The sequence below is a fragment of the Rhinolophus sinicus genome, chromosome 16, assembly GCF_057876585.1.
Source record: "Rhinolophus sinicus isolate RSI-liver-muscle chromosome 16, RSI-T2T, whole genome shotgun sequence".
In the NCBI taxonomy this organism is placed as follows: domain Eukaryota; kingdom Metazoa; phylum Chordata; class Mammalia; order Chiroptera; family Rhinolophidae; genus Rhinolophus; species Rhinolophus sinicus.
This window is the reverse complement of record NC_142516.1, coordinates 2,910,800-2,933,810: the sequence shown is the minus strand read 5'-3', so window position 1 is coordinate 2,933,810 and position 23,011 is coordinate 2,910,800. Positions and strand designations below refer to the sequence as shown.

Sequence of the window (23,011 nt, the reverse complement as noted above, 5' to 3'; positions counted from 1 at the left end):
AGGAAGAAGTGTCTGCTGGCCAGTGCAGGGCACCTGTTCCTTTAGTCCTGACAAGGGGCCAGGAGGCAGTGGGATGGGAATCCGTGGGAAAAGGGGTAGGATGCTGAATGAGGCAGTGGGGCCTCTAGCGTCAGGCCCCTGGCTTGCCAATTGTCCCCCTGGGGCAGTCCTAGGGCAGAGGCCCCCTCCCGGCACAGGCACACTTCGTCCCTAGCCCAGAGGCCCACGTCACCTGGTCGCTCCGTCACCTGTCTTTCTCTCACACATCTTGCCAAGACTTGACTCTCCCTCCTACAAATGTCCCTGGGAACTTCTTTCCATGTCAGCTCTGTGGGGAGTGGCCACCACTCCTCACCCAGGCCTCTCTCCAACGCAGGCGGGGCTGTGGCTGCAGGTTCCTTCCCAACCCCCAGCTTAACTAGGGTGTGAGCTCACGGAGGGTGGGGGCCACATCTTTCATCCCAGAGCCCCCCGTCCAGCTCAGTGCCTGGCATCTGGTGGGCTCCCAGCCAACATGTTTGGCATTCACTCCAGAGCCAGCGTGGGGATCAGGGAGGAAGCTTGGCATTGGGAATAGATCCTTCAGTTTAGCATAAAATGCTAGAACGCATGGAGGACCCCAGCTGGCTGTTTATGAGCGGATGGCGTTTGTCTCCACAGGCCAGGGCCCCTGGGAAGCTCTCCGCTTCTGTCCCCTCCCTTCCCCAAAGGCCCAGGAAAGCACTGTGCATGGGGGAGGAGACAGAAAACACCAAATGATGGGCAGGAAGCCACTGCAGAGTGACCCGGAAGGCTGGGCCCGTGTCCCTGAGACCCTCTGTCTCTGGGTCCTTTTCTGAGGAATGTCTTAGGTCAACAATCAGTCAGAGAAGGAGCACCATGCGATGACCTTGCTTCAGTTTTAAAATTCGTAGACAGGGGTCAGGGAAAGAAGGACAAGGGGGGATACAGCCTTGTCCCCTCGGGGTGCAGTTAGGGGTCCGTTTACTTGTCCTCGTGTCACCAGTGCTCCCAAGATTCACGGTGAAATGCCAATGCCCATCCCCCCTTCAGCCAGACGGCAGGCGAGCTTTGTGTTTGCATCTTCTGGGACCATCCCCTGTGCCAGGTTGAGAAAGAGGTAGTGCCAGAGCGAGGTTGTGCCCAGGCCGGGCGCCCTTAGCGCCACGCTACACAGTTATAGTTGGAAAGAGAGTGGTGCACACTCATTTACACAGCAGTCAAATACTTTTTGACAAACTGGTAAGCTAGTCCTGGAGGAGAAAGTCAGGAAGAACCCCCGCACGTCCTACGCCCTTCCCCCTCTCGGCATCCCCTGGCGCCCTCACCCGTGTCTGCCCGCCTGTTACCCTGGGGAGAGATTCATCCAGAAGTCTGGCCTCTGCTTCCACCAGCCCAGCTCCTGGGCCCTGCAGGCCAAGGTGAGGCCAGACAGCCATGGGGCTGGGCCCAGGGAGGCAGCCAGGGCCCCCACCCCCCCTCCCCTCCGGGGCGGGGAGGCAGCTGGGGCCCCCGCTGTCCAAGAACAAGTCCCAGGTGCCTCATTGGAGCAGCCTGGCTGAGGGCGGAAGTGTTCCCACCTGGTCCTCTCCCCCACAATCCTCCAAACCACACACGGGCTGAGCAGACGCCAAGCCTCGCAGCTCAAATCAGAACCCAGTCCCATACAAGGCTGGACGCTGCATGGACCCCATGGGGACCGAAGGGTCCTGAACTGCGGTTGGGGCAGGCTGGAAGCCGCCATGACCTGGGGTCGAGCTGTGCTGCTCTCTCAAAGCGCCTACCCTCTCTGGTCCCAGCAGGCAGTTTTGCACCAAGGAGGCAGGAAGCAAGCTAGACAGAGACCCCCTCCCCCCTCCTCAGCTTCCTGCTCCCCCAGCGTGGCCTCCGGAGAGTGAAGGCAGGAGCAGAGCCAGGCCAGCCCTCCCGGGCCAGCCGTCCTCAGCTCCCAGACCTGCCTTTATCTCAGTTTCTCCCTGGCAGCCTCCTCGCCGTGTCATCGCAATGTTGTTTATTTGCTAACAGGACCCAGACTTAACTGACCTCCAGACCCTCTGCGGGCCAGGATGGCTCCTCACCAATGTCCCCTCCCACTCTCCCCGCCCAAACCCGCAGAAAAGGGCTGTCTGTCCGCCCACCCTGTCCTTATGGCCACATCTGCCTTACGACACGTATTCATGTGCTTTTATGTTTCAGTGGCTGGGGGGACTCGGGGAGCCCACCCAACCTCTCTGAGCTCAGTTCAGGGAAATAATCATCCTCCACGGTCACACGGACCTGGCCATTCTTGCTGCTGGGGTGACACCACCACCCTGGAGAGCAGAGTCACACAGCGGTGGCTCTCCAAGGGCGATTCTGTCCCCCGGGGACACTCACTCATGTCCGGGCACATATTTGATTGTCACAACTGGGGGTGCTCCTAGCATCGAGTGGGTGGATGCCAGGGATACTGCTAAACACCCTGTAACACCCAGGGCGGCCCCCCAAAATATCTTCCAATATGTCAGTAGTGCCGAGGCCACGAAGCCTGTGACAGAACCTCCCGCTCTGCTGTGAGGGTCAGAGGGATGACATGGGTGCCTGGTGCCCAGTGAGCCCCTGGCAACCAGTGGCTGATGTTACTCTTACCGTCTGCTCCTCCGCTCGGCCTTAGGAAGTCAGGGCAGAGGTCACAGTCTTTCATTTCCTACAAGGACACTGAGGCCCAAGAAAGGGACATGCTGACCTCGAGCTGGACTGGGACCCCTGCCCTGGGGTCTCTGAGGAAGCGGGGTCTGGTGGAGCCCTGACACTGTCCCCAGTCTCAGAAGCTTCAGGTCCTGGGACCTGGACTTCCTGGAGCTGGGTGTGGGGGGGTGCTCCTGGGGGAGTAGCAGTCCCTCCTCCTCCCACACTGAAAATACCTGTGGGCGGGGGTAGGAACACATACCCAGAGGACAAGTGCCACCTCAAAGGACACGTAGACCTACTGGAACAGCATAATTGCTCAGCTGTCCCCAGCCCTGTCATTTCCAAGGAGGCAGAGGAAGTAATGCGTCACCCTGACTTGGGGGGGGGGGTGCTCTGTGCCTCTGAGGAGGGGATGTCGTGGCGGCTGTGCAGGTGGCAAGGCTGAGGCTGCCTTCCTGGCAGAAGCTTGGCCTGGCCCCCAGTGTGCGGGCCCTGGGGGGAGCTCAGCGAAGCCCGGCTTAGACCTCTTGTCCCTTGGAGGTCCTGCCAGCCTGAGGGCAAGACCATCTGTTCTCTACTTCACAGCGGTGACCGAGGCCCAGGGAGGTAAATGGATTTACCCAATGACACATGGACTCCCAAATCAGAGCCCCACGTTTGTTCCCTTGCAGCACATGGCTGCCACTCACAACCCAGGGGACGGCTAGAACTCACCAGGTGCCCAGCAGCTCTCACCAGCTTGTGGGTGGAGAAAGGGAAGGCCTCATTGCTCAGGTCTGTGTCAAGCACCTCCTGGAGAATGGCCCGGCTGTGAGAGAAAATAAAGTTGGTCAGTCAGTCAATCAACAAACACTGCATGAGCACTCCTGGGTGTGTGCCCTGGGCCAGACAAGCACCGGGGACACGGCAGTGAGCAGGACAAGTCCCTGTCCTCACGAGGCAGACCAACAACAGTCATGGTATTAATGAAAGCACACCAAGACTAATACACTCCCAACATACAGTCGGAGAAGAAAGCCCTCAGTGGAAACCATGACAAGAGCAGCAGACCCTGGGTCGAGGCCAGACCTACAGACGAGCTCTAGCAGGGCTCCTTCTTCGATGGGTGAACTGAGGCTCGGGGGAGTTATCTAACCATCTAACACCCCCCAATCCCACAGAGGCCAGTGTACGAGCTCCCTGAACAGGCACCCGGCTCTTCAGCTCTCCCACCCCATGGTGACCAGCTGTCTGGCTCTCATATTTGATGGACTGCCCGAGAGCTTGCTGTGTCCATGGAAACCTTCACTTGCTGGGCACCTTGCCCCCTTGCCTCCCTCCTGGCCTAGTTCACCCCTCCCACACACTTCTCCTGATCCTGTTAACCCTTTGTCATCCTTCAGGTCTTGGCTCAGCTGATACCTCCAGGAAGTCCTCCCTGACTTCCTGAGTCTGGGTCAGGTGTACCCCTGCCAGGGTACCCCACACTGGTTGTACCCTCACTAAACCAGGAGCTTCGAGCCAACAGGGCCCCTATCCTGATATGCCTGGCACAGAGAGGGCACTTTGTAAATAGACTGACTGAGAACAGCCTGACTTTGCACTACGGGGTGAACTCCCCCATTGGCAGAAGATGGTTCCTCACTTCTGTCCAACAGGAGTCCCCAAGCATGTTGGGGCTACAGGTGGCACCCTAATCCCCACCCCCATCGTGCTAGGAGCTGCCCGCCCATTCAGCCTGAGGTGCCCAGCATGCTGTAGTCGGCCAAGATACTTATGTAACACTCCCCTGGGCCTCCATGTAGTGCCAGCCCGGAGAACCCAGACCCTGTCCTGACAGAGCACGTCCTGTCTGCAGCCCCAAGGTTAGCTGGGGCCAGGCTGCTCCAGTGTCTTCCCCACGGGGCCCAGGGTTTGAAGGGGCTCAGCAGTGCCAGAGTACCCCAGCTCCTGGCACCAATCCAGCCCATGTGAAGTGGCGAGGAAGGGCAAGTGTGCAGGTCCTGGGACCAGGAGGCTGACCTTCCCGAGGGTGACAGCAGGTGGCGCTGGAGGGCATAGGCTCTAGGCCAGAGACCCAGGTTCAAATCCCAGCTCCTCTACTCACCCCCTCCCCGCCCCCACCTAGCCTCACTACCCCCATCTGCTCCACAGGGACAGTGACGCCACTTCACAGCGACCTTGCAAGGAATGAGTGAGAAAACACATGCCAAGCACCTCGGTATTGGTCATTAGAACAGTGATTATAACAGTGATATTTACTTCTAGGGCACATCCGCCAGCCACATGCCACCACTGGAGTTTAAGCTAATTAAAATTAAAAATTCAGTCACACCAACCACATTTCAAGGGCTCAGTGGCCACATATTCTTAGTGGCTACCGTACTGGCTGGCCCCCCCAATTTATCAAACATTTCCAGAAAGTTCTATCGGATGGCTGGTCGGATGGCACCTCCAGGCACTCTGTGACATGCTTCTCACATAACTCAGAAAGTAGCCCTAATTGGTCGGTGGTGGTGGGAACATCAGTAGTCACACAAGAAACTTTGGGTTATTTTTGAAAGAGAGAGGACACTTTGGAGGAGAAAAGTCAGAAATTACCCAGAGGAGGGCCGTGGCAGCCATCACTCGCGCCGCCTGGAGCAGCTGACAGGGAAGCTGGCTGAGCCTGGCCCGTCGCCCGGGGCGCGCCTTGATCTGTCTGTCTGGCACCGCTCCCTCCCCTGACCACCCACCTCCCCCACACTAACAGTAGACACTCCCTGTCCAAAGTCACCATGGCAATGAAGCCCCAGGCTTCCCGAGCTTGGGCCAGGACCCCCACCCCCACTCACCTGGTGATGTGGAGGGTGGGCTCACCCAGGGCAGAAATGGAACCCACCCCCAGGGTCGGGGCTTCCTGCGCGTGGGCGCTGGGCCAGCGGTCCCTGCACTACTTCACAGTCTGGACCCGTGCCCTCTCGCTGCAGCCAGCCGTCTGCCCCTCTCCACACTCACTCCTCCGCCCATCCTTTCTCACAGTCCCACCCAGCGGTCCCTCAAATGACCCTGGGCAAATCCACAGGAACCACAAGTTGCCAAACCCAACGGTCAACTCTCAGTCGTCGTCGCACTTGACCTGTTGACCATGGGGACACAGCTCATCACTCCCTCCTCAAAATCCCTTCTCCACATGCCCCTGACACACCTGCTGGCCTCCCACCCCCTGGCCCAGCACCAGAGATGCCATTACAGCCCAAGTCCAACGTGTCCTTCCTCTGCTCAGTCCCCTCACCCAGAGGAGCAGCCTCTGGACCTGCAGGCTGTCGTCTCCATGCCCTCTGACCACGCCCCCTCCTCCCAGCCTGCTCCCCCCACCTGCTGCCCTTGCTCGGACACACCAGGCATCCAGGTGCCACAGGGACTTTCCACCTGCTGTTTCCTCTGCTGGGAACCGCCCCTCCAGAGAGCTCCAAAGCTTGATCCCTCACTTCCCTCATGCAAATGTCCCCTGTGCACACGTGGGTCTCCGTGAGCAGCCTGAAGTTAAACACTTGGCAGTTAAAGTACATGACCCACTCAGATTCTATTTGTTCAGCGAGCACGTACTGTGCGTCTGCCCTGTGCCCCTGAGCGGTGCCCACAAACACGGCTACAACTCAGCCTGTGGGGAGGTCGGCCAGCCCGGGACACAGCTGGAGAGCTGCTGGCTTGGCCAGCTCCGAGGCACCAGGGAAAATGCACCCACGACAGGGTCTGGGAACACTGACTTGGGGTCCTGGCAAGACCCACGATAAGAGATGTCACCTGGGCACAGCGTGCTTTGTCAAAGCAGAGCTTTCAGCTTGGGGATAACGTGGCTGAAGGCTCACCTGCCCGGCCTTCCTCTCCCTCTGCTGCCTCTCGGCAGCCCTTCCCATCTTTTTTCAGGAGTTCGTCCTCTCCTGCCTCTTCCCCACACGGGTCCAGTCTGGCAGCTCCGCCACCGGAGGGAGCCTCCCGCCCCAATGTGCCTGGGCTCTGTGGTCAGTGAGGGAGTGTCCACGCCAGGTGTCTTATCCCTCAGGGAAGGCAGCTGCTCAGAGTGTGGGACTTTTGGAGAGTTAAGGGAGCCCCATCCCCTCAGCCCTGGCACTTACTAGCTATGTGCCCTGGACAAAGGCCTCTACCTCTCTGTGCCTGTTTCTTCACCCGATTGATGGCTATTAATACCATGTGCTGTCCCTCTTGCCCTTTACCTCCCAAAGCCCAGACAGAGGGATCCAAAATGCACACCTGCCCCGGTGCCCCTCTGCCTAAGACCCTCCTGTGACCCCACACACAAACCAGCATCCGAGGGCCTACCAGGCTGTGCTTCCTCACGGATGGGAATGTGGCTCAGTAAATACTTACAGTGAATGAATGAGTGAATGGTCCACCCTGCCCCCCGACCTAGTCATCAGAGGTGTTTAGGGAGGTGTTTGGGGAGGGGCAGGTGACTCCTCAGTGGGGTGTTACTCTCAGCCCAGGTAGCAGGTAGAAGCCCTGCCTGGCCCTGCCCACTTAGAGAAGGCATACGTAATGCCTACTCTGTTTTAACCATCCAGCGACCCCTCACGGGCCCTTCTGTGACTGCTGAGTCCTCAGACACTGATTCACTGGAAGGTGCAGTCTGATTCTTCTGTTAAGGGTATTTCTGCATGTTAGTGCTTGAAAATGATTGATTCAGCCTGGCACCTCTGGATTCACCAGGTTGTCTAGTTGACTAGAACGTCCCATTCTGGACCAGCAAGTAGTTCTGCCCACAGGTCCCAGTTGGAGGGACTAGGGCCCAGGGCCCAGGTGCGCCCAGGTGCTCGGCCCCCTTCCCTCTCCTCACCTGGCTGGGCCCTGGATGCTGATCATGCCCAGGTCTTCCGAGCTGTCGATGAGCTGGCACCGGAACTTGTGGTCCTGCAGCACAGTGGTGATGTGGGACCAGTTGTGCTGGGCCACAGCCCCGCCCACAGCCAGGTAGTAACCGTCCCCTGGAACGGAAGCACCAGATTTAGAGCTGGATTGCTAGACGGATGGGGAGCGACGGGGTGCTGAGGCCTCCAGGTTGAGAAAACAGAGGATCTTTTCTTGAAAGTGAAGACACAACCAGAGCGTGGTGACCGTCCCCAGGGGCCCAGGATTCTCACAGGTACAGGACAAAACGTGGGTCCTTCACTGGGGGAGGGGGTCGGGGTGTGGGACCCCCTGAGGCAGACATGCCAAGGGAGCCCTTTCCTGGATGTCTCCACTTTCGTAAGCTGCCACAGCATCACGTCACAGATCTGCGTGCCACCGCAGCCAGTAGTGGGGGCTGTGGACAAGTCTCCTCCCCTCGGAGCCTCAAGTCCTCACCAGCTCTCGTTTCACTCCACATTCCCACACCCCCCGTGTCTGGGTTCCCCGCCTTGCCCATATCAGGGCTGGCTGGGGCCGGGCGCTGGTGGACCTGGCCTGCTCTGGGCAGCTACCTCTCATCTAAAACCCCAAAGAGGGTGGAGACGCCTGGGGATCTGGGTGGGCTGGGCGCTGTGGGCTGTGGACTTTATTGGTTCTTTCCAGGGTTGCCAGATATTCCCCCACGGGCATGTATTCATATATTTTGTGATATGAAAGATCGTTCAAAATCGCGTTTCAGACTGACAACTGCTTGGTACACAACCTTGATCAAATGCAAATCGCCACGTCCTCTTCACTTCATGGTGAGCTGATGTAACAGGTATAATTAACACACATATAAAACACACGCATATTTAACTGACATGCGTATTCAAAGCAGGAACCATACAGCTTATAAAGCTGGGAATAAAACTAAGTCTGTGCACCATTTTCTCGGGTTGGGTGGTATCCCCGGGACCTTTAGGACACTCCACAGAGCCTCCTGGGATGTGACTCAGGGGTCACTGTGCCTTCCTCGTCACAGCATGTGCACTAACAGGTCAAGCGCCTCCCCACCCCCGTGCCGCCCCCCCGCACCCCCCATGCAAACCTCCCACCAGGCAGCTATTTAATTTGATTCAGAGGCCTCAGAACCTAGGAAAAGCACCTTTCAAATCGAGGGGCCAGGAATCCACCAGAACCATCCGGAAGAACACAGTATGGGGTACCCTTGGGCTGGCTCAGTTACAAAGTGCTTCCATGACAACTTCCCCTTGTTAGGGGAGACTAGCAAGGTCCCCATTCCCCGGATGTGGAATCTGAGGCTCGGGGAGGCTGTGTCCCAGCCTTCCTGGCACCTCCAGGCTCTTACTCGATTCCCTACAGCAGCATAGGGCGGTGGGTCCTTGTGTCTCCATTTCACAGATGAGGAAAACTGAGGCTGAGAGCCAGGCAGCGGCAGAGCCTGGCCCAGGATTTCAGGGACCTCCACTTTCATTGGGGTCCCTCTGTTCTGTCTCCCCAGCTAGACTCACTCCCTAAGGATGGCGGCTATGGCTGTGCCTGGGGGACTCTCCTGGGAGATGAAGGCCAAACAAAGCTCCCACTAGCCCTTCTTCAAATGGCCCCGGCTGACCGCTCCGCCCAGCTCCTTATAGGCACCGCCCTCCATACAACACTGATTCTTTCCTCCATACCCTTCTAGCTGGTGGCTCCTACCCATCCTTTGAAACTCAAGGCCAGACAGCACCTCCTCCAGGAAGCCTTCCTCATCCTGGCTCAGCTGCTTCCATGGCCTCCCATAGTCCTTGCTCTTTTCCATCCCTCGCACTCTTAGCCAGTGTCTGAACGTCTGTCTGTCTACACAGTCCACTGTGACATCCTGGAGGCCCCACCCGCCTTACTCATCTCCTACTCCACTGGCTGCCACAGTAAAATCTCCACAAACGATGGATGAGGGAATAAATGAGCGAGTGAATCCGTTCATCAGCTAGGCACATGTGCTCTGGCTGAGTCCACTGCTTTCCCAGCTTCCACATCACCCATGGCAGGAGGGACAGGGCCCCCCAAGCTCTACACGCCCCCAGGAAGACCCTCACCGACGCTCACAGCCTCGTCTCCACCAGCAGCCTGCAGTCAGCCAGGACTGCTCTCATCACGCTGTGATTTAGGAGCCACCCCAGAGGCCCAGGAGTCCCCATTTGCCCTCAACCCCCAAATTGACCCTGAAGGACCCCATGGGCAGTGCAGTAGACTTGACCCACCATCCCTGCCCTCCCCCAGAAATGTAAACTCTGCCTGGGCCAGAGCCTCCCTGTCTGGGTCACTGCTATGTCCTTGGTGCCTCACACTGAGCCTGACACACAGGGGTGCTTAGGGACTGTTGTTGAATTCTCAGACAGATGACCGGATTCACTAATGAGCCCCTGCTTCTCGCTCCACCTCCCTTTCCCAGTGCCCAGGCCGGAGCTCGGCCCCCGGGGGTCCCTACAGAGTCCCACTGAAGATGTAGCTAAATTGCCAGCAGCACTGAGCCCGGCCCGGGGCCAGGGGCCGTTTTCTGAATGGGCCGACTCTGACCCTCCCCCTGGCTGGCACAGTTCACCAGCACAGACAACCACACAGTTGACACCTTTCTCCCCCACAAATCCAGTCTCCCAGAGGCAGTAGTGGGCCCTTCCTGGGACACGGAGCTGGATGTCTGCTAAGGACCTGCCTGGCCTGGGGCTGGGAGTTATGTGCAATTTAGAAAGTCAACCCAGCATGTCCCTGGCAGAACGGCACCAACTCCTCCGAGTGGGAGGCATGGCCTTAGCCTTGGCTCTCTCTGTTCTGGGCGGGAGAGCCAAGCACGCCCACGCTGAGGCGTCTCTGACACACCTCGGTGTGTTCAGGTTCAAAGACATAATCACTGAGTACTCAGAGCTCCAGCATCGCTGCCCAAATCACATCTGCGTTCAGCCTGAAATGAAACCTCTGATCCCCCAGGCCCTGGCTGCAGTGGGCACAGCAGGCAATCACGGGCAGCGCTGGGCAGCCCTTCCTGTCTGTTCTGCTGTCAGGGGCCACCAGTCAGTCACCAGGGCAGGGCTGCATCACAGTGCCCTCTGGGGCACCTCTTACCTTCAAAGGCAGGGGCCAGCAGGGAGGCCTGGGGGCTGGGGGCCAGGCGGCTGACGGTCAGGTCGCTTTCGGTGCCTCCGCGGTGGTTCAGCATACAGGTGTACACGGTTGAACCTGGGGCAGGAGGGAGACCAGTCGGTACTGGCCCCAGAGCATGTGATCCACTCAGCACAGGGTAGTACACATGAGTTTGGATAACCACTTGGCAGCATGCCCTAGTGGGGGTGACCTGGAAAGGCCCCTCAGCTCAGTGATGCCACCACGACTGAGTGACCCGAAAGGGATGGGCAGGTCACCCAGCATTGCCATCCCCCGAGAAGGATCAGGAAGGAAGCTTCGTTCTCCTTGAAATGCCTTGGCATTGACTCCTCCCACCCCATTCCTCCCACCCCCACCCACCCACCACCACGCTGGAAAGTTTTTAGGGGTAAGAGTCACGTCTCATTCACTTTGGTGCTCTGAGCACAGTGCCTGGCAAAGCAGAAGCTCCATGAATGTCCATTGAATAAATGATGGCAGTAGGTGGATGGATGGATGGATGGATGGATGGGGGGCATGGAGGAGAAGGTGGCTGGAGGGGGTGCAGGGGTGAGGGGTGGATGGATGGGAGGGTGGAGGGCGGGGAGTAGAAGGGGGAATGGACAGAAGAGGAATAGACAGATGGAGAAGAGGGTGGATGTGAGGAGGGGATGGGTGGCAGGCAGGTGGTGGTGGTAGGAAGAGGGTGGGGTGGATTCATGAGTAGGAGGTGCCTGTGTAAGTCGGTAGGTGCATTGATTGGGTGGCTGGATAGATGGTGTTATAGGATTACTGTGCCCCCAGAAAAGGTATGTTGAAGTCCCAACCCCCTATATCTGTGAATATGACCTTATGTGGAAACAGGGTCTTTAAAGATGTAACCGTGTTAAGATGATGTCACTAGGGTGGGCCCCAGTTCCATGTGACTTGTGTCCTTATACGCAGAGGAAAGCGCAGGGAGAGTGCCATGTGACCAGCAAGGCAGAGACTGGAGTGACACAGCTGTAAGCCGAGGAGCACCAAGGACTGACAGCACCGCCAGGAGCTGGGAGAGGCAGGAAGGGTGCTCCCCGGAATCAGACGCAGTCTGGCCCTGATGGCACTTTGCTTCTGGACTTCTAGCTTCCAGAACTATAAGACAATCACTTAGATTGTTTAAAGCCACCCAGCGTGGGGTGGCTTTGTTACAGGGGCCGTAGGGAATTAATACAGATGGTGAGTTTTCAGTGGGTGGACGGGTGGGTAACATGGTGCGTGGGTGGGCAGTAAAAGACGAGGAGACTGTCCCAAATACGGCATAAAACGTCCTTACACTAAAAACATTATCATCCATTCTTCATCTGAAATTCAAATGGAACTGAGCATCCTGTGTTTTTATTTAATTCTGGAAACCCTGCTTGGGGAGAGCGTTCCTGTGGGGTGAGTGGATGGGCTCCCCAGGCCCGGGAGACATTGACTGAGGGCCTGCTGCTTCGAATGCTTCCCGGAACAAAGTCAAAGGCAGGAAGGGGAGGAAGAAGAGAAGGTGGAGGGAGGCTGTAGGCCTAGGGCCTGGGGCTTGGCGATGAGGCCAGAGGGATCGGACCCAGGGGCCCAGGGCCAGACCAGGGGCAGAGCCATGAGCTGGGGGCGCCCCGAGGGTCAGGGTCAGCACACCACCTCGTCTGAGTACCTGGAGCAGTGCCCGAGGAGCCCTGCCTGGTGCTGAAGCACAGAGGACCATGACCCGCCCCGGGCCTCATACCTGGCGGTCGGCTGACATCGGCGGAGAAGAGCCAGTCAGAGGCCTTCCTTGCGTCCACGCCCACCAGGTAGAACTTGCCGAAGTAGGACATGTCAAACACAGCAGCGGCCCCTCGGCAGCCCAGACACTCCCGCTTGATCTGAAAGGTTGGGGGGGGGATGGGTGCCACGGGGCTGTGAGATGATGTGCCCCCACTCAGGACCCCGGGGCGCTGGGGCTCTGAGCCCGCCCTCTCCTGCAGCTCAGAAACACTGTGACATTGTTCTCCAGCACAGGGAACACCCTCAGGGTAGATCAGAAGCTGTAAACCAAGACAATCCATTCCGAGCGATTAAAGTCACGCCAAGTGTGTTCTTTGACCACAATGGAATTAAATCAGAAATCTAGCAGAAGGAAAATTGGAAAAGTTCACAAATACATGAAATTAAACAACAAACTCCTAGTGGATCAAAGAAAACATCGCAAGGGGAGTCAGCAAATACTTTGAGATGAATGACAATAAAAACACGATGTACGGAAACTGACACGTTGGGGCTAGAGCAACACTCGCAGGGGCCTTTACACCTGTAAACGTCAGTTAATACTGAGAAGACGCTCTCAACGCAGTAACCTAACTCTCCCCTTTGAGAAACTGAAAGAGAAAATTAAACCCAAAGCAAGCAGAAGGAAAGAAATCATAATTAGAAGGGAAATGAAATAGAGAATAGGAAAGAAAAAGAGAAAATCAGCAAAAGCAAAAGTTTGTTTTTTGAGAAGATCAACAAAATTGGCAAACCTTTAACTAGACTGACAAAGATGAAGGAGAGAAGACTGAAATGACTGAAATAAAAGAGGGGACATTGCTATTCACCTACAGAAATAAAAGGATGACAGAACACTCTGAGCAACTTTCTGCCAACAAATTCGCCACAAAATGGGCAAATTCCTAGAAAAACACAAATTGCTGAAACTGACTGAAAAAAGAGATAGAAAATCTGAATAGATTTACAACAAAAAGGAGATTGAATTAGTCATTTTAAACACCCCACAAAAACAAAACAAAACAAAAAACACCAACAAATAAAAACAGGTTCAGACGGCTTCACGGGTGGATTTTATCAAACAGTCAAAGAATTAATACCAATTCTTCACAACTCTGTCAAAAAAGAGAAGTGTAGGAAACACAGCCCCACTTATTCCAGGAGGCCAGCGTTACCCTGATGCCAAAATCAGACAAAGACATTACAAGACAGCATCATAACCAACATCCCTCACGCATGTAGACACATACCCTCAACAGAAAGCCCGCAAACCAAATCCAACAACGCAGAAAAAGACTCGTGCACCACAATCGAGTGGGATGTATCCCAGGAATGGGGGTTGGTTAAGAGCCCAAAGTCAATTGATGTAATTAATACACCATATTAATACTGTGTTTCCCCGAAAATAAGACCGGGTCTTATATTAATTTTTGCTCCAAAAGACACATTAGGGCTTATGTTCAGGGGATGTCATCCTGAAAAATCATGCGATGGCTTATTTTCTGGTTAGGGCTTATTTTCGGGGAAACACGGTAGAACAAAGGACAAAAACCGTATGATTATCTCAATACAAGCAGAAAACGTGTTTGACAAAATCCAACACCTGTTCATGATAAAAACATCGAGCAAACAAGGAACAAAAGGGAATTTCCTCCACCTAATTAAGGGTGCGTATGGGAACCCAACAGCTGACACCATAATTACTGGTGAAAGACTGGGTGTTTTTTCCCCCCCCACGACTCCCCCGGGCTCCAGAGCAACACAGGGCTGTCCGCTACCTTCTACTGAACACGGTCCTGGAGGTCCTAGCCAGGGCAATCAGGCAAGAAGAAGAAATAAAAGGCATCCAGATTGGAGAAGAAAGCAAAACTACCTCTATTTGCAGATGACATAATCTGACACATAGCAAATGCTAAAGAACCACTAAAAAACTATGAGAACTAGAAAAATAGTTCAACAAGTTGCAGGATACAAGGTCAATACAATAAACAAACCAAAAACTACTGTATTTCTTACACTAGCAGTGAATAATCAGAAAGGAAATTAAGAAGATAATTTCATTCACACCCCAAAAAGAATGTTTAAATGCTTACAAATAAACTTAACAAAACAAATGGAAAACTCATACTCTAAAAACTAGAAAATATTTTTGAAAGACATGAAAGACTTAAACAAATGAAAAGACATCCTAATATGTACAAAACAAAGACTTGTTAAAGTGACAATGCTCCCCAAAAAATCTACAGATTCAACACAATCTCCATCAGTATTTCAGCTGGCTTCTTGGCAAAAATTGATAAGCTGATCCTAAAATTCATATGGAAATGCAAGGGGCCCAGAATATTCAAATCAATCTTAAAAACAAAGAACAAATATGGAGGATTTACACTTCCTGATTTCAAAACTCACTACAAAGCTACTGTCATCCAGACACAGTGGTAAAACCCAAGGACAGACACATAGATCGAAGGAGCAGAATTGAGGGTCAGAAATAGACCTTCACATGTATGCTTAATTAATTTCACCAAGGGCGCCCAGGCGATCCAGTGGGGGAAAGCAGAATCTTCGACAAGCAGTGCTGGGACAACTGGATATCCACCTGGGAAAGAGAGAAGGTGGACCCCTTCCTCATACCGTACACAAAACATAATCAAAGCGGACCACAGACCCAAGCATAAGAGCTAAAACTATGAAATTCTTAGAAGAAAATACAGGAGTCAATCTTTGTGACCTTGGGCTAGGAAACGCCTTCTTAAACATGACACCGAAAGCACAAGGGGCAAAGAAATATACATCAGTTGTACAGCGTCAAAATTAAGAACATTCGTGCTGCCAACAATACAATCAAGGAAGTGAACAGACAACCCCCAGAATGGGAGAAAATAGTTGCAAACCGTAAATCTGAGAAGGGGCTTGTATCCAGAAAATATGAAAGACTCTTATAACTCAATAAAAAGACACATAAATCAATTTGAAAACAAGAAAATTACTGGACAGACATTTCCCCAAAGAAGACACACAAATGGCCAATAAGCACATGGAAAGATGCTCAACACCATTAGTCACCAGGGAAACGCAAATGAAAACGAGCGAGATACCCTTTCCCCCCACGGGGACGGCTAAACTCAGGCAGACAGTAGCAAGTGTTGGTGAGGACGTGGAGAAGTCAGAACCCCACACACTGCTGGTGGGGATGTAACATGGTGCAGTCGCTTTGGGAAACAGTTGGCAAGTCCTTGGAATGTTAGCACATGACCCAGCGATTCCACTGCTAAGTATCTCCCCCTGAGAAGTGAACACCCATGTCCACACAAAGCCTTGTCTGCACATGACCATATCAGCACTATTACAACAGCCAAAAGAAGGAAACAACTCCAATGCCCACCAACTGCTGAATGGATAAATGAAATGGAGCACGTCCACATGATGGAATATTGTTCATCGTAAGAGGTGATGAAGCCCTGACACATCCTAAAACATGGATGGATCTTAAAATTATTATGCCAAGTGGAAGAAGACAGTTACAAAAGACTACACGTCGTGTGATTCCATTTATATGAAATACCAGACGCGGTAAAGCTATAAAGACAGGAAGCAGGTCAGTGGCTGCCTGGAAATGGGGGTGGGGGGCAAATGACGGGGAGCTCCTGCTAGGTGTGGGGCTTCTTTTGCGAGTAGAGATGAAAATATCCTAAAATCAGATTGTGGTGGTGATTGCACAACTAGACTCAAAAACACTGAATCGTATGCTTTAAGTGGATGGATTACATGGTATGTAAATCACATCTCAATAAAGCTGTATTTAAAAAAAAAAAAGAACAGAAATTGCTCCTTATTCCCCTCCACAGGGAATACAAATGGCCGGCCAGGTTTCCAAGCTCTTCTGTTGCCCAGCCTTTCTTTCTCCCTGATCCCCGTTTCGGGGTCACTCCATCGGTGCTCTACACGCACCAAACAGCCGCTAGGCAGATATGCCAACCTCGCTGTTATTACTGAAAAAAAATTGTAACAACAAAGCCCCACTGACTGAGCACTGAGTGTGTGTCAGGAAGCGGTGTCATCTCCTGCCACCCATGGAACGTAGGCCCCCAGCCCATGAGGGAACTGCTATGAGCGACCTCACACTCAGATGCCCTCTGAGGCCCAGGGAGGGCGCATGATGTGTTCAGGGTTGGACAGTCGGGAAAGGCAGAGCCATGCACTCAGCCGTGTCTGTCTAGAGGGGCACCAACCACGACAGGTGGTGTGGGTATCTCTTCCCAGCCCTGTGTTCAGGAATGCCACGTGGGTGGTCGGAGGGAGTGGATGGGGAGAGGATTTATACCAGGGCAAGGTCAACGCCACAGATCAGCCTCCCCAGGCTTGCTGGTAGTGGAACAGCTCCCACTGGGTCCGCCCATGCCCACGCCCGCACCCGGGCACCGCTGCCCCAGCCCTGCAGACACACGACCCTCCTTGGAGTGCCTACCACCCGACTGGCACTGTGCTACCCTGGCTTCTGCTGCTGGGTGTAGACCAAACGCCAAAACAGCTTCCTGGGCTGACTCTCATCGACTCAGGCCCGGGAAGTTGCCAACACTGGGAACAGTGTGAGTTTCACACTTGGTGACTGTTCGGGTGTGTTTGCTATGAAGCCAAGTTGGCATTCCCTCCGAGCTCCCACATCCTCACGGGCCAGAATGTCTGCAGGCCTTGGAAGCTCCATGTGTGGAGGTGCCAGACGGAGCCTATTCCCTCCCCAAAGTGGCTGCCCCAGGGACCCTTGAGCTCTGGAAGCAAGTGCTTCCTGCTGCATTTCAGAAGCCCCTTTTCCAAGGCCTGTGACTGGCCTTCGCCACTGGAGCAGCTTTGGGAGAATCCTGGGGGTGACAGTGCCGTCCTTGCAGGACCAGCTATAACATTTGTGAGGCCCAGGGCACAGTGAAACTATGGGGCCTCGTTCAAAAGTCAAGCGCGACAGCAGAGCGTTACACCAGCCCAGGGCACTTCTGAGCGGGCGCGCCGTGTGTCTGCCTAGGTTGCAGGCCCAGGAAGCTGGCCTTGTCACCTGCCGTAAGGCACCACGAGGGACCCCCAGCCTCAAGGATGCTTCCCAGGCACCCTGGGCTCTGGGGACCCCCAGGCTCAGGCCTTCACTCCAGTCCTGCACAGACACGAGAGGGACGTCACGCCGCCTCTCCAGTTGGCCACGTGTACAGGGACCCAGCAGTGTTCTCCTTGGTAATCACTTTACAAAATGGCAAAGAAGCTGGCATTGATCTTCCTGCACAAGCTGCCTGTGTGGTGCAAACTTGGAGGGAAGGCCTGGCCCCCAAGATCTCATCACCTCCACCCCAGCGGGTGTGGGGAACCAGGCACTGTGGTGAGGGGCCATGAGCAGTCAGGTGACCAGTCTGACCAGCCTAACCTGCCCACTTCTGGAGTGGGAGGGGCAGCAGTGAGCAGGCCCAGACCACAGACCCCCCTCCCCACCCATAGCTCAGGTTTCCTCAGCTTGTCAGCAGTGAGCTGGCCCAGACCACAGACACCCCCTCCCCACCCATAGCTCAGGTCTCCTCAGCTTGTCCCCTGGAGGGGCCCATGCTGCGTCTGGAAGAGCTGTGGAGGGGGCCCACTGTGCTGGACCCGGAAGGAGGGGGTCATCACTCACAAAATCTCACATGCGCCCCAGAACAGCTCTGGGTCCACACAGCAACAGAGGCTCAGAGAGGTGAAGCCCTGGCCACGGCCACACAGCCAGACCAGGCCCGTCTGCCTCCCCAGTTCTGCTGCCTGGAGCAGTAATGTTGCCCTCGGGCCTACTGGCTAGAAGTCTGGGTACAGAGAGAAGAGCGTGTGTGGGGGTGGGGGTGGGCACAGGACAGCATCACCCGATGCTGAAAACTGAGTCGGCCCACAGCGGGGGGGATAGGGTGTGGCTGCAGGCCTGGCCTGGGAGCTGCTGCAGGCCACAGAGGGCCAGGCCTGTGGGAAACCCAACTTCCTCTCACATCAGGGATGGGGAAGGGAGGGGGGGCGGAAACCACTACTGACCACGTCATGGTGGGGCGGGAAATCAAAGGTGTATTCGTCCTTCAGCAGCCGGCTGTAGGCGTAATCCTCGTGCGCCTGGTTCCCGTAAGCCCCGTAGTAGTCGTAGTGGAGAACCTGGGAGAGGGAGGTGAGGTCGTCACCACCGGTCCTTCCTCCCTCCGAAGATATGAAGATACGCAAGACGCATCCGGCCGGCCTGGCGTGAGTGCGTTGTGGACCCGGGTGGGGGATGGTGCCCAGGCATTCCACAGTCACCCAAATGACGCATTAATCACCATGGTGGTGGTGGGTCTGAGAGCTGGTAGAGGAGGCGGGCTGAGCCGGTTGGGCGCCCAGGAGGATGGAGAAGAAATTGGGTATCTTCAAGGTGTGGAGAGACAGGGAGGTCAGGTCGGGTCACCTGGGACCTCAGGGCCACTGGCAGGGTTTCAACTCAATGCCAAGGCAGTGTGATGCGTCCCAGGGACGGGCTGGCTCAGGAAGGGGGAGGAGGAGTGGATGGCACAGCGCCAGGTGCTGTTACCGCGGCGATCTGGGACCAAGTCCTGCTCTGGGCCAAGCCCTGCTCCAAGTGTCTCCTCTCCTAAGGAGGAGGATGCTTTCTACAGATGAGGAAACCGAGGCACAGAGATTAAAACTTGCCCCAGGTCACAGGCTAGGACCAGACATGGCCTGGCATGAACCCAGACAGCGGGTGGGCCCCAGGGGCTGGTTCCCCAGCCACCATTCACCTTGGCCTCTCCTGTGCTCTGCCAGCTGATCTCGGAGACGCCAACAACCTGACCCTGCTCCTGCTGATGGAGCCCCCTCCCCGTTTCCCTCCTCCTCCTAACTCCGCGGGCACTCATGGAGGGGTAGGAGCCAGCCGGTAGATTCTGACCTCCCCTCCCAGTGCCCAGTGCAGCCAGCCCTGCCTGTTTTCACAGATAAGAGCCCAGTGTGAGGTGCTCACTGAGTCCTGCACTACGCTTCCCCAGTGCCAGCTCAAGTCCTGGCCCCTGGGGAGGTCCCCTTACCAGAGTCTGCAGGGAGTGGTCCCCTGGCCCGACCAGGTGCGGCTCCCACTCAGAGGGACATCCCAGCCCCTGCAGCCAGGCCGGGTGTCAGGGATTTGGGGGACATCTCGCCACCCAGTGCCCTGGACTCCCAGGATGGTTCCCAGGTTGGGGTGCCAAGCTGGCCCATCTTGGGACCAGAGTCTGTCCCCGATTCCCATTCCAGGCTCCTCTCCTTGTCCATGGATTCTGGGAAAGAGGGACTTCCAGGGACAGACCTGGCTGAAAAGCAGTGGGCTCTGCAGGGACCTGCTCAAGGTGGGGTCTGCCCAGGCCCATCCTCCCTGCCAGTCCTGTCGCAGGGACCCCCAGCGCCTCAGTCTCGAGGGGACAGCTGCTCCACCTGGTGGTTTTACAGAGCCCTGGCTCCTCTGCCCTCCCAAGCGACCCTCATTCAGTGGTTTGCACCTCAGGGAGGCTCTGGGCTCCTGCGTGGGAAACATGGGTCCCCACAGGCCAGGGGGAGAAGAGATGATGGCCAATGAGACTCTGAGAACAGCGACCCCAAGCAGAGGCTGCTGGGGAGCTCTGGCTCCTGTCTCCCCTGATGATGGCCTGGAACACGACTTGGGACACAGGTTGCTATGGAGATGGAAGATGGGTTGTGCTGGAAGGCAACTGGCAAAATATAGCAATGGGAAAGGGATCTTAATTTGTACAAATCAGGATCAAATACTACCACTGGCTGGGCTTAAAGCATCACACCACCTGCTCCTGAGGACCCGGCCCGAGGGGGTCACAAGCAGGATGATTTTGATTCTTCTCTCTGAGGACCTGGGTCCCTAGAGGCACTAGGGTGGCGGGTCAGGGACCCCCCCAAAAGGGCCCCCAGAGGCCAGGATGCTGTGAAATCCCAACCTACAAACTAACACACAGAAAGCATAATTTTGTGCGAAAGCCTCCCACTCATATAAACTAACAGTTGCCCAAAATAAATGAATAAAATTATGAGAAGATGCTCTAATTTCTCCTACAAACTGGGGAGTGTTGTGTGCTGCCTCCTCTCCCTGGAACACCAGCTTCCCCAGGGACCCAGTTGGACCATGGAAGGCCTGGCCACCCTGTGGGTGGTGAGTGACACCTGTGGGGACGTGTGCAGAGAAGGCACCCTGAGCTCACGGGCATACTGACGGGGGCTCAGCTGCCCCACGTGCAGGATGACTCACCCACCCCACGGCTCCGACATGGTGAGGGAAGGACACGAGGTAGGTGATGGGCATGGGGGCTACTCACCGGAGCCGCGCCGCTGGGGTTAAACCATCCTGGCCGTTCCCAGCCGTGCCGCTCCTGGAACACGCAGCCTCGGGCAACGAGCTCCTGGGGGGGTGAGGACAGGAGGCAACCTTCACGTCAGGCCAGACGCCCCAAACGGGACAGAGAGCAACGAATGTGCCGCTTTATACTCGAGGGAGTGGACAGCAAAGAGGCCCTCGGGCTCAGAACCGGGGCCCAAGCCCAGGCTCCCCCCTCCCCACTTCCCCACCGCCCCCCAAGAATCCTGTCTGCACAACTGCCTCCTGCTATGGACTGAATTGCTCCCCCAGATGCCTATGTGGCAGCACTAACCCCAGTGTGACTGCATTTAGAGAGGGAGCCTAGGAGAAGGGAATTGGGATGAAAGAAGGTCTACGGGTGGGGCCCTAATCCTTACAGGGAAAGGAGGGGACAGGAGCGGATGGGAGCGAAGGGGCCGTCTGAAAGCCAGGAGAGGCCCTCACGGGGAGCCAGTGGCTGGCACCCTGTCAGTAAGCACCTGGGAATGAAGGGGCCACCTCCTCGCCTCAACTGCCCTGCACGTGGGGTACCACATGCACTCTGGCACCCCGACACCGGGACTTCCCGCCAGCAGCCAGAGCCGGCTCAGAGCAGGTGCTCGCAGGGCGAGGTACCTCGTGGAGGGGGTCCGTCCTCGCATTGCGGCCTGCCAGGGGCTCGTCGTGAGGGAAGACCACAGAGTAATTCTTCGCATAGGACTCATGGCTGCGCTCGCGAATCCAGCGGCCGTGGTCCGTGAGCGAGTGATGGAAGCGCCTGTCACAGATGGAGGGCCGGTCACCGCCTTAGAGGGCCTGCTAGGGAAGGGCTGGCCAAGGACCCAGGGCAAAACTGGATCTTCGTCCCCTCCGCCAGAGTCTCCCCCACGGCTCGTATGTCAGGAGGGGCTCCTGGCTGTCCATTCTCCCACCATGGGGCCTGGGGAAGCCCCCGCAGACCTTGGTGAGCTCAGCCTCCTCACCTGCCACTCCCTACATGCACATAAACACACGGTGCCCTCCTCAGCCTTCCCATGGGCACAGCAGCTGGGGCCACCCAATGGCTTGTCCATCTGGTCTCCTCGGACCAGCCATGGCTTCCCCAGCCAGACTATGAACAGCCGCTGGGCTGGAGTTAGACGCCTGGCCTAGCTGTGTAAGGGGCCCCAGCTCAGCCAGCCTCCACACCTGTCCCTTCCTTCCCGCTCCACCTGCTGGCATCTCATTGCTTCTCCAAGGCCACCTCCTCCCCAGCTTTGCCCTCATCAGCATTTCTGCCCTCAGTGGTTCCTGCCTGACCCTCATCAGGGCTAACGGACTCAGAGTTCGCACACAGGTCTAGCAAGCATGATTCTCTGACCTGGGCAGGGGAACGGAGCTACTGTGTTTCCCCAAAAATAAGACCTAGCCGGACAATCAGCTCTAATGCGTCTTTTGGAGCAAAAATTAATATAAGACCTGTATATATTATTATATTATATTGTATTGTATTGTATTATATTATATTATATTATATTATATTATATTATATTATATTATAATGTTATATTACCTAGTCTTATATTGTAGTAAAATAAGACCGGGTCTTATATCAATTTTTGCTCCAAAGACACATTGGAGCTGATTGTCCAGCTAGGTCTTATTTACGGGAAAACATGGCATGTGACGGGAATTAGTATCACCGACATTGTCACTGGTAACTGCTGCCATCTAAGGAGGTCTGTGCCATGCAGGCCCAGGCCGAGTGCCACCTGCAAGAATGCTCCCTGTTACTCCTCAGCGTGGCCTCACACGGGAGTCCAAGCGTGGGGCCCAGGGTTTGGCTCATTGCACACCAGAGGAACCCCAGCCTGCGTCCGTGCTGGGCTCCCCTGAGCCAGGAGCTTCTGGAACACACTGCAGGAGAGGCAGCCAGGGATCCTGGCCAAGGGGTCTGGGAGGGTCCCAGGGGCAGCAGCAGAGCCCACGTCAGGCTGTAGGAGCAGAGTTCGGGGTGTGGAGTTTGGAGGCACGTGGCAGGCTTGTAGGGCCGAGTCGGGAAGCAAGAGGCCACGAGGCCCACCCTCGGCTGTCTGTCCACTCTGTAGTCAGGCTCGCCCCCAGGCACCAGGAGCCATGCGGCTTTCTGGGGATGGGACACGGTGACCTTCCCAGCTGCTCTGAGAGTGAGGACCCCGGTGGGGGTTCAGGGGGCTCTTTCGTGTTCTTAGGCCGGATGGGTGGTGAGGACTGAAGAGGAGGGCGGGA

The 23,011-nt window shown here is 55.8% G+C and overlaps 1 protein-coding gene across 4 annotated transcripts in view; it reads right to left on the bottom strand.

The window, feature by feature from the left end:
* The window catches only part of SARDH (sarcosine dehydrogenase), a 59,949-nt gene that overhangs the window by 14,772 nt on the left and 22,166 nt on the right, over window positions 1-23,011 (bottom strand). For all 4 annotated transcript variants that reach the window (XR_012495994.2, XR_016019465.1, XM_074331323.2 and 1 more), the window contains 7 exons: window positions 21,401-21,542; window positions 20,745-20,828; window positions 18,457-18,570; window positions 12,404-12,542; window positions 10,642-10,755; window positions 7,487-7,634; window positions 3,385-3,478 (listed from right to left, as the gene is read on the bottom strand). Coding sequence is in view for 2 of the 4 variants with exons in the window: in XM_074331323.2 (XP_074187424.2) it covers window positions 3,385-3,478; window positions 7,487-7,634; window positions 10,642-10,755; window positions 12,404-12,542; window positions 18,457-18,570; window positions 20,745-20,828; window positions 21,401-21,542 (835 nt within the window). In the remaining 2 variants the exon portion in view is untranslated. The remainder of the gene's footprint in view (window positions 1-3,384; window positions 3,479-7,486; window positions 7,635-10,641; window positions 10,756-12,403; window positions 12,543-18,456; window positions 18,571-20,744; window positions 20,829-21,400; window positions 21,543-23,011) is intronic.